This window comes from Anopheles merus, unplaced genomic scaffold, assembly GCF_017562075.2.
Source record: "Anopheles merus strain MAF unplaced genomic scaffold, AmerM5.1 LNR4000045, whole genome shotgun sequence".
Taxonomy (NCBI): Eukaryota; Metazoa; Arthropoda; class Insecta; order Diptera; family Culicidae; genus Anopheles; species Anopheles merus.
The window spans coordinates 134,714-145,558 of NW_024427625.1; the positions used below are offsets into that span (position 1 = coordinate 134,714).

At 46.5% G+C, this 10,845-nt stretch overlaps 1 protein-coding gene across 1 annotated transcript; it reads left to right on the forward strand.

The window, feature by feature from the left end:
- Positions 1-548: 548 nt before the first annotated feature.
- LOC121601234 (transmembrane protease serine 9-like) lies at positions 549-10,155 on the forward strand. Its single transcript, XM_041930045.1, has 12 exons — positions 549-676; positions 864-905; positions 968-1,175; positions 1,245-1,409; positions 1,522-1,607; positions 1,693-2,093; positions 3,386-3,478; positions 3,804-3,904; positions 4,184-4,309; positions 7,614-8,519; positions 8,663-8,824; positions 9,363-10,155. The coding sequence occupies exons 1-12, from the start codon at positions 577-579 to the stop codon at positions 9,748-9,750; spliced, it is 2,778 nt and encodes a 925-aa protein (XP_041785979.1). The 5' UTR covers positions 549-576; the 3' UTR covers positions 9,751-10,155.
- Positions 10,156-10,845: the final 690 nt, after the last annotated feature.

Consider the following 10,845-nt stretch of genomic DNA (forward strand, 5'->3'; position numbering starts at 1 on the left):
AAGCATGATGCTAAAGACTAGATTAAAATCTTTAACGTTTTCTGATTGGATGGTAACATGCATTGTAGATATGGTTGGCTAAAGTTAACAGACAAAGCTGTGAATCGCACAGTACAATTTTGGAGCATCATAGTAACTCCTGTACAGTGTTATCAACGTGTGTTGAAAAAAACATCGCGCAGCTGCAGCTCAAAGTTCCACCAGCATGTCGCACAACAAACCAAACACAATCACACAATGCAACGTATCGTACCGCCCCTTGTGCGTCGCTTGAAAAAGTGAAAGTAAGCCGGCATCGAAGTCTGCACCCACTGCGGCGGAATCGCGGCACGTTAGACTTGAGCGATCGCTGGCTACAGCAAGCGACGAACCCTCCCACCTTGCCCGTTGCTCGATCAAGACACACATACACACACACGTTGTTTGTTGTGCGTTTCGTGGTGTGGTGCGTTATTTTGGTTTTCGTTCACTCGCTCGTTCGCTCGCGTGCGATCGGCCTTTTCATTACATAAGTTCTTGTGTGCGTCTTATGCTCCGTACGGTTCGCACGGCCGGCGTTTCAGTCGCTTGGGCACCATGCTGGAACGCGGAACGATAACGCTGCTGGGGCTGTTGCTGGCGCTCGTCTCGTCAGCTGATCGGTGGGCCGTGCTGGCATTTCGCAAATCGTTTGAAGGTTAGTTCAGTGTATGTGTGTGACAGTGTGTGGTTAGCAGTGGTCTAACCACACCACACGAGGAAGTGCGCTTGGAAAGAATGCGTAACGGGAGTAGTGCCAAGGTTACAACACAGTGATTGTACCAGTGAATTCACCGTTTTCCCTTTCTACTCGGTAATCGGTTCGCTTTTGGCTTCCATTTCAGAGCTCAGCGTTCATACACTTCCCGATTCCGGTTCACTCGAGGGTAAGTAAAACAGACAAAACAAAGCGATAAAGTAACCGCTCAATTTCTCCTTCTCTTTGCAGATTGTTCACTGCGTTTGCAAAAGCTAGCTCATGATGAACCACCGGCAGCGCAGTTGGAAGAGTTTCCATCCTACTCCCGCGAGTTCGCCCATCTGGCTGCGATAGGCTGGAAGCCCAAGAGTGGTGAAGACATTGAGTGGCGTTGCAGTGGCAGTCTGATAGCGGAGAACTTTATTCTAACCGCTGCACACTGCACGCAGGATGAAGGGTTAGTGTCCGGGTGCAGTGTTCCGAATGTGCTGGAAATAACTGATTTCTTTCGTTTTTTCTTTTGCAGCGTTGAACCCACCGTGGTACGTATGGGTGATCTCGATCTGTACAGCGCCAAGGATGATCGTTATGCGCAGCAGGTAGAGATAGCGGAAATTATCCGCCATCCAGAGTTTAACTTTAGCAGCGCGTACCACGACATAGCGCTGCTTCGGCTAAAGAAATCCGTGACGTAAGTGGGGTCCGCCACGGGTGCCTTGAGTCTGTCTCTGGGGAGGCACAAGCGAACGCACGCAAACAAGCGCCCAATTAACCGGTTTTATCAATTGGCTGTTGTGTTTCAGTGTCACCGACTTCGTCACACCGGCCTGCCTGTACACGAACGATTCCCTAACATTCGACAAGCTGCAAGCTGCAGGGTGGGACTTTTGTGAGTAAACGCACCGCCAGCAGGGTTTGGAAGGCTTTGTTGCATCTGATTTTTATGCCCTTGGTTTGCCTTTCTTTTTTTTTAGATGCAGAAGTATCGCCACCGATTCTAACTACCCCGCTCAATCCGATCAATCAAGATCGCTGCAAGTTTTGGTACCGCGACAATAAGGAAGCGTTCCGAAAGGGCATCAACCGGATGCTGATGTGCGCGGGTGATGAGCAGCTTAAGAGCTGCCCGAGCGATACGGGCGGTCCGCTGCAGGTGAAGCTGTTGTCCAGCTCTCGGTACACGCCGTTTGTTGTCGGCGTGTCGGCGCTCGGTGTGCCGTGCGGTGCAACAACGCCCGGTGTGTATGCGAAGATTCCGCACTACATTCTGTGGATCGAAGCCGTGACGAAGCTGGTGTACCATCCGCCAGAGTGCGTCATTCGGCACATCTCCCGGCGCGAGCTGGACACATCGCTCGTTGCACCGGAATTAAAGGTAAGGCAGAGTGATTGGAGTTGGTCGGAAGTGGTGTTTTATTAGGCACAAAAAATTAGTTTTATTTTAGGTGTTTTGTGGCTTGTGTTCGCTCGGTGAATTCGTTTAGCTAAAAAGGGCAGAAACTGCCGTTCGTGCCCTATTTATTTAATTATTGTCCTTACCTCGATGTGCTTGGCTGACAGTTCTGCGGAACCCTACAACGGAGTAGCTTAAATCAATGTTTGACTGTGAACAATAATTTAATATCCGTTGATAAACAACGAGCTCTTTATGATTCCTTACATTTGTATGCTATTTGATACACAGACAAGTTTTACCATATCTGTTCGTCCGTATACTGTTCCCTACATTATGCTACCTATCAGTTACTGAATTATGTTGCAATTTAAATCCTCATCAAAATAGCTAGCAAGAATTCAGCCAGCAGCAAAAACATAGAGCTGTTGGAAGAGAATGATTGCTGATTCATTGATGGTGAACAGTTCGCCGAACAGAAAGTTGCACACCTTGCCATCATCCTGCGCTCTCTGTAATAGGATGAGGATGAGTGTTGGATGTAATTTGAACTGCTTTGCTGTAATGTTCTATGCTATGTCGAGATTTACATTTACAAAGATTTAGTGTAATTCAATTGAGCCGTGTAGATAAAAGCCTGTATTTAAAGCCCGGGACAAGTTAGCTTCAACGGTAATGGTAAAAGACAATGAATGGATGGATCGCAACCATCTTTCGTGTCGAGTGTCCCGGTTTGCTGTGAAGGCAACAACAATCCTCCCAAGACAGCAATGCAGCAATCAAGTTGGTTTGATTTGAAGCGCTTCAAGACAACGGGGAAAGAAGAAAGAGATTCAATAGAACTCCTCCTCCGGGTTTCCCGTAATTAATTGAATTTATTTACTTCGGCTTGAGAAATTATAGCAACACAGACACGGACACTCAATGAACGCACCAGTGACGTAAGCGAATTGCTGTTGATCTTTAATAGACACGCGCCCCGTACCTTCCCGGTCTCGCCCGTTTGCTTCCAGCGAAGTTCCCGGTGCTGTGGCCCTGGGCCGCACAGTGCAAACGATAAGCAAACGATACGTAACAAATCGATCCCTTCGTTAACAGATTTAATGCTCGTTATGTTACGCTTCTTAAGCTTAGCTGTCCGACCAGTGTGTGTGTGTGTGTGTGTACAGTGTTCCTGCTGCTGGGATACGTACACACGTTAGACACGCGCCCACTAGACACTTCGCCGTGGTTGTGCATGCTGTGCTCACTCGACTCTCTGTGCTCTTTTGCAGACCACCGCCCTGGAAACTCATCTGACCGGCAAGAAGGGAACGGTCGAGGCAAATCCTTTGCGTGCTAAATTGCACGTATTCAAAGAATTTAAGGTTAGTTAAACAACGATATTTACTGGCACGGGTGGCCCCTGCTGGCTGTGGGTACGACGCTGACGGGCTGCAGTTCCCACATCCTCCCTCCCCCCCCCCTCTACCTCCTTCCTTCTGAGCAAAGTGCAGGTACAGGTGCGTCCTGTACAAACATCTGCTCGTACCGTCCCTGTCAGCAACGGCCAGCACACAGCACGGTGAGTCTTGAGCGTTTTCTGGTAAGGAGCTAACGAGAGCATCTTTTCGACTTTTCGTTGTACGATTTTTGCGGACCTCCCCAACACGGGCGCCTCGATGCTGGTGCATCCCCGCTGCTGGACTTCAGTGTGCTGTGGGCAAGGATGGTGAGAACGTGGAGTGGCTTTGCGGTTGCACAATTGTTGCACAGGACTTTGCACTGACGTCTGCCCGATGCGTCAAGGATGTGTAAGTGGAAGCTCGTGGGACCGCAACCGAATCTTGGTACCGGACAAATCCCTGCCACAAGTTCGCTCCGCTTCTTCCCAACAACCTCGAGAGTGGAACGGGAGGAAACTGAGAATGGGTACAAATGAAAATGTTAACAATTTTATCTAACATTCGTTTTCCGCTTCCATCCATCCGCTGGCATCCTGCCTTCTTCGGTACTCGACTGGCTTACCCGATCGCACGAACCCTGGACCCTGGGGGCACCACCACCACCACCACCACCACCACTGGAGACAGTGATGTCGATGTGGTGAACTATCGCAACGACTGGAAAAAGATAGCCGAAGTAATCTTCCACCCGGAGTACGACAGGAAGACACTCTACAACGATCTAGCACTGATTCGGCTGCAAACCGACAACCGGTGAGTTGTGATGTTGCTATATTTATTTCCGTTCGCCTTCCGCCTTTCTACGGCTGGACCGTCGTGCATTGTTCTCGATTGTTCTGGCTGGTCGCTCTTGCCAGCCAACCCGCAACGGTGTGCTGATCGGTGGGCGGGTGCGGAAAGGAGACAAGCGGGGGGGGTGGTTTATTGATGGCGTTTATGCTGTGTTTCGATGTATCCGCTGCTTGAAGCCCATTAAAAACATGTCGGAAACGGTCGCTTTAGTTGTTGGGTGGGATTGTTGAGTTTAACGTTTTTTAACAAGCTTTGGTAGGATGGGATGGATTTTTTGAACATATCTTAAAGCGTATATGCGTTCAGTGGTTGACTTTTATTCCAATCGCATAACATTCTTCCAATTTGACGACCTAATGGCATTCTGTTTTTGTTGCATACTTACGAAAGTTTAAGGAAATATGTATCAATTTGTTAATACATAAACCCGATCATAATTTTGGACTAGAATTGCATAAACAGCCTCAATATTTTGGAATTCTACATTTCAAAATATTAAGTAAGGATACAACAAAGCAATGTCAAATGAAATATGCAGTTTACATGATAAAGTGACTCGTAAAAACCCTGTAAGAGGTTATTAATTTATAACAATTAAGGTGAAATCTATTTTATGCTTTCTGATGCTAATAGGCTCTGTCCACAATCATTTACTTTACTGGTTTCTAGTTAAGTGGCATTAAAGATAGCAAAAGAGGTAGTGCCTATTGGTCTGGGACATTGTTTTTAGTAAACTCTTAATTAGACACTGTCGACTTTTTATGAGATTGATAATTCTAATATGCAACCCTATAATTGTATTAAAAATTAAACTTACCTAACTGTAAGAAATGGTGGCACAACAAAATCAAGTTTAACGAATTCTGTAATATTAACAAGCAGTAACAATAACTTAGATTAAATTTACAAGCCATCTCAATCATACGACGCTTCTCGCTATAAGCGCATTTTTCATAGTCAGTTCTAATCGGTCTGTTGTAGTTACGAAACATTCTAGGACAGCAAAGTTCTAGGTTGGCAAAGTCCGGCCCGCGAGCCAAATGCGGCCCGCCGCAACTTTCAATCCGGCCCGCGAAAGGTTTTGACTGATTTTGAAATATGTCAAGAAACGATTCGTACACAAATTACGGAAGATCTTACAGAATAACATATTATACCATCGTACTTTTTCAACTTAAATTAAAGAACTATGGAATGACGGACCGTGCATTATGTTCGAACCCGAGGTCAATATCCCCATAGCTCTTGCATGAAAAAATATGCTATTTTCCGGCTGGCTGTAGAAAAAAAAACTAGGAAAGATAATTTCTTTACATTTACATCTATTGAAAGGGAATTATTTAAGCTTACTTGTACAAATAAGATCAAGACTTTGCGAATTGCATTTCGTCAGTTAGGATTTTTTACCATGGTGGACGAAGACATGCATGATTTAAGTAATACCTTCGATGTTCGTCAATTCCTCCTAAGTTTTCGCCACATAATTTCATTTCATTTCATTTCATTTATTTAATACAATATCCGCCATCAAGGCTAAATATAATAGACTTAAAACTAATTAAATACTAACAAATAAACAAAATAATTCATGAAAAACTAAGCCTAACTAACCTAGTTTTGACCTAGCAAAAAAGAAAAGAAAAAAAACAAGGGTAGAGCGTAGAGACTATCATAAACTTAGCAAAAAAAAAGAGAGTAATAGAAAACTAAGGAGAATAATTAAAGGGAATTAGAAGAAAAACATAATTGTTAGAGTAGAGTTTTTGCATCACTTTGCTGCAGAAAAAAAATCAATGGGACACAGGTGACGGATGTTGGACCAGTTGGCAGACTAGGGTGTTATATGGAAATTCTGTTGAAATTCACCTGAAATGATTGCATTGAGTTTTCGCGTAATTGTTTGCGCGGATGCGATTTCTAATTCCTGATGTGTTTATTCATGTTTCCCAGGTATTATTTTACTGTTTCTTGGGTTCCATCGATCACCCGATCCAGCTAACGCAGTAATGTAGCCACTTGTCCCTCTGTCTTCATTTCAGCTTCTTTTGGAACCTCAGAAATGAATCTGGGATTTCTTTCGATGCTTTGATTGTTGCCTAATAGTGCCAAGATATTGGCGACCAAAATGCCGAAACTGGTATACACGACGTCCACAAACTTCACAAGGCCCGAATAGAAATCACAGTGCTCAATTGAAGGTTTACGTCGTCCGAAAAAGTATTTACGGCGACCGATAACGCTTTGACGACGCTCGATTGGCTAGGTAAACCATGTAATACCAATCGCATTGCTTGATATCATTAACCAATTATTTTGTTTCTAAAATTTTATATTGTAATAATTAAATCACAATAACAGAAAAACCACATTCTCCTGGCCCGCGGCTTTAGATCATTTACTAAAGTTGGCCCTTTGTCTCAAAAGTTTGCCGACCGCTGTTCTAGGACATACATTTATTTTGAATCTAGCCATCAATTATGGTGGATCAGTTGTACCGGAAAGATTCGCATTACGTCTCCTATGAAGCTTATTTAATCCCAATAACAACCAATAAGTTTCAATCCTATTGGTCCATGTAATTAACGAAGGTTCATTAATTCTAAACAATATTTTATAAATTTGTTTCTTTACTCTTATAATGAAAACAAAAAAAAAAGAGCAGATTAATGAAGAGTACAGTTTTCTTTTAAGTATAAACTACATAAAAGAGAAAAACAGCTAAACAAGCATGTGGATTCCGTAATGAGCTCATTCTTATTCAGATTCATTGAATGTTAGAGTTAAATATTGGTGAAGAATGGGATGACATAGCATCGCTTTCAACTCAAAAATTAATATTCAAGGAATTATTTACGATCCTTGATTGGCATTGGAACTGAAATTGCACGACAATGGTATTGGTTATCGTTTTACAATTTAGCTGCAAACTGATTGTTCAAGCAATAAGCGAAAATTCTAAAATTATGTATCAAGTCTTGATGCGTTTACTGAAGTCATCAGAGTTGGATTAACTAAAAGGGGTTTACAAAGGTTCCGCTCTAAGGGGTCTTCTTTCTGAGATACTTTCTTTTTCGTATCAAAAGCTTCAATTAAAGATAAACAGAGCAGGAGCAAGACAACCCCGTGAATTTGGCATTCCTTTCCAGGTTCTGGAATGGCTCCATCGTACTTCAAAGCATTAAATTTTAACCTAAACTTTGCTTTACCTTTTTTTCCGCACATAAATTTGCCGCTTTGCCCCAATCCACCGCGCACTGCCCGGCAGTAATCGATACGACTGGAAGGCGGTGTCATGCATCGGAGCACCGGGCGAGGAAGATCAAAGCGAGTACCTAACGTTCGGCATCGGACCGTACAACCTGAACGATGACGGGCGCACGGATGGCAATGCGGACGGCACGGAACGCTACGTAACGGCCACGCTGCAGCGGGTGGCAAACGCCAACTGTACCGAAGCGTACAAGGGCTACGGTATACTGAAGAGCGGGCTGAACGCCACCCAGTTCTGTCTCGGCTCGGGCGGCGATCATCTCGTGCCGGGTGCGTGCGAACCATGGAACGGTAACGAGGTGCTCGGCGAGATTCGCCCGCACACCGACCCGAACCCCTTCCCGGAGGATCTCGTGGGCGTAAGCTCGTACGCACCGGACTGCGGGTTCGGACGGCGGCCGCTCGTTGCCTCGCGAGCGATCGCGTTCCGCGACTGGATGGACACGGTCATCTACAAGGCGACCAAAGTGCAGACCGTACCGCAGGTGCTGATGGAGAAGGAGCTGGCGCTGGACTACATCTGCGAGGCGTCGGACCGGGAGGCGGGCGTGTGCGTCCACATCGACCACTGTTCGCACCGGGCGCTCGCCAAGGATGTGGTGAAGGTGTGCACGAACGAGACGGCCCCCATTGTGTGCTGTCCGGTGAACTCCTTCATCGCGACCGCCCACCTGCCGCTGCTGACCGAGTGCGAAACAAACTACCAGCGGTTCCGCAAGAAGTACGCCGACTTTGTAGGCGACCGGGGGACCGCCCTGCCGCTCGAGGACGGTGCCCATCCGCACTCGGTGATGATTGGCTGGAAGGTCAACAAGACGGCCACCGCCTGGCACTGCACGGGCACGTTAATTAACCTGAGCACGGTGCTCACGACGGCGGGCTGTGCTAACAGTGTGCGAAGGTACGGTGTGTTGCGGCTGAGCTTTCAAGAGCTCTCTGTAAATCCCGGAGCCCGGGAATCGTTTTTCGCTCGACCGTCAGGCGCTGATAATTTAATTACGCTTTCCTCGATTTCTGTCCCTCGTTGCTGGTGCAACATTCCAGACGCAGCCCGGAAGTGGTCAGTGTCGGCGAAACGAATGTCGCCAGAATCTACGACGGTGCGGCACAGATCATACGCGTGAAGGAAACGATCCGGTACCCGAGTTACAATGCGAAAACGCACGACAATGACATTGCGGTGCTGAAGCTGGAATCGGACGTACTGTAAGTACTAGGCACGGACAAACACTAGGCTTAGCAATGCAAGCAAGCGAATGCACCATCAATGTTGGTTCAATCATTTGCTAATAATACGGACTACGGGATTGCTGGTGTGGTGTGGCGACGAACGTACCAAGGTGTGCTGGTATGCACCGACGAGAGCTAAACGATCAAAGCTCACGGGCACTGTGCACTGTGTTGCGGTGGTATTTGAGCTTTCGATGGTGTCGGACCTTGTTCACACCAGCGTGAGTGTGCAGAGGGATGATACTTGAAATTAGATTTTAAATAAATTATACCCAATGCCGAGTTCGAACGGAACAAAGCTAATATTTGATTAGATTTGTTGCACGGGGCTGGTCGTGCTGGAAGGTTCGATTGCATTAACGAAGGACACAATTCCCTGGTAGAAAATGTGTTCCTTTACCCAACACTTTAAACAGTGTTTGTACGAGTCACATTAAATTCTAGTTATTTTTAGGCAAATTCAAATTCTTTCTTTACATTTTGTTTTATTTTTTTTTCATCCCCACTTTTCCAGCGTCAACGAAAATGCAATTCCGGCCTGCCTGTGGCGCGACCTGAACCGCACCCCGTACTACGGCCAGGAGGTACACTTCGACGGTCAATCGCTGACGGCGCGGGACAAGAACGTGGTACACAACCGGGACTGCCAGCTGTTCACTTCGCACACCGAGCTGACGAACGATCAGCTCTGCTGGCAGGAGTTCCGGCTGCGACCGGACGGTGCCGACGCACCGAACTGTGGGCGCAAGGGCAATCCGTTTATTACGCTGCAGCGCACCAACAACATCTATTTGCCATATCTGGTCGGGCTGTACAGCTACGACCGGCAGTGTGCCGGCGGTGAACCGATCGTTGCCACGCGCATCTCGTCCTACATCAATTGGATTAGTCTGTACATGTAGGGGCATTACGGGGGCTGCATGCGTTGCGGTTTTGGGTGGCCAGCGGTGAGCGTAATTGTACTGCTATTTGCAAAAGCGAGGGGAGTATCAAATCGCCCAGTCCAAAACCGCCCATGGCGCGCATGGCGCTCGTGAACAAATGTGACGAAAATTATCTGCTAAATTGTTACACCAATTCTAGCGCGGATGGGGGTAGTGCGTCTGAACGTGGCAATACAATTCACGCAAAGAGAAACGAGCCGTGTCCTTTCGTGGAAGACTGTTGATTGCTCGAGTGGCCAGGACCGTGGCCGTGGTGTCGTGTGGGTGATGGAATTCGGTTTGGTTTAGCCGACCTTTCCATCACAGCGTGTGGATGTACGTGCAAATTGGTAGGAATAAAATTATGTATTTGTATTTTCTTAACACTTTGTATTTCATTGTATGCAAGCTGTTCCAAACAATCCGATCAATTTATTTAGCAGTTCCGTTTAATTGGGCTATTTTTAGGGTGATTGTTGAGAGCGGGTTTTCTGATGCTGAATTTATCAAAATATCGTGACAAAAGTGGCCATTTATAAAATATCATTTACTGATGCATACATGAAAAATTTCAGCGGCCTCCTTCATTGTGCTTTCATACATACCGGGGCAAGGAATCCTTTTGAGCATTGTCCCCTCGAAAGCGGCTAAGGCACCGCGGGGTTTCGTCAGATTTGGACAGAGTCCATGTCTCAGAGGCGTATGTGAGTACCGGAACTATATAGGTGCCGTCCGTCCGTATATAGGTGTATACCTGCGTCCGTCGCGACAGGTTCTTTGAGGTACACTGCGTTCTCAGGCTATAGAATGATCGGTTGGCAGCCAGCATCCTTGCACGCAACTCAGCTTCCATGCTGTTGTCGTTGCTGACCTTTGACCCCAGATAGGTGAATTCTGGGACGACTTCAAAAGTGCGTTCACCTATCTGTACATCACGCCTATGTAGATTCTGATTATTTATTGGTAGGCCCGCACCATCAGTTTCATCTTTGTCTCGTTTATCTGCAATCCGAGGCTCTCTGCCGCCTGCCTAATCCCTTGGTAGGCTTCTGCTACATAGGAGAGCCGCAGACC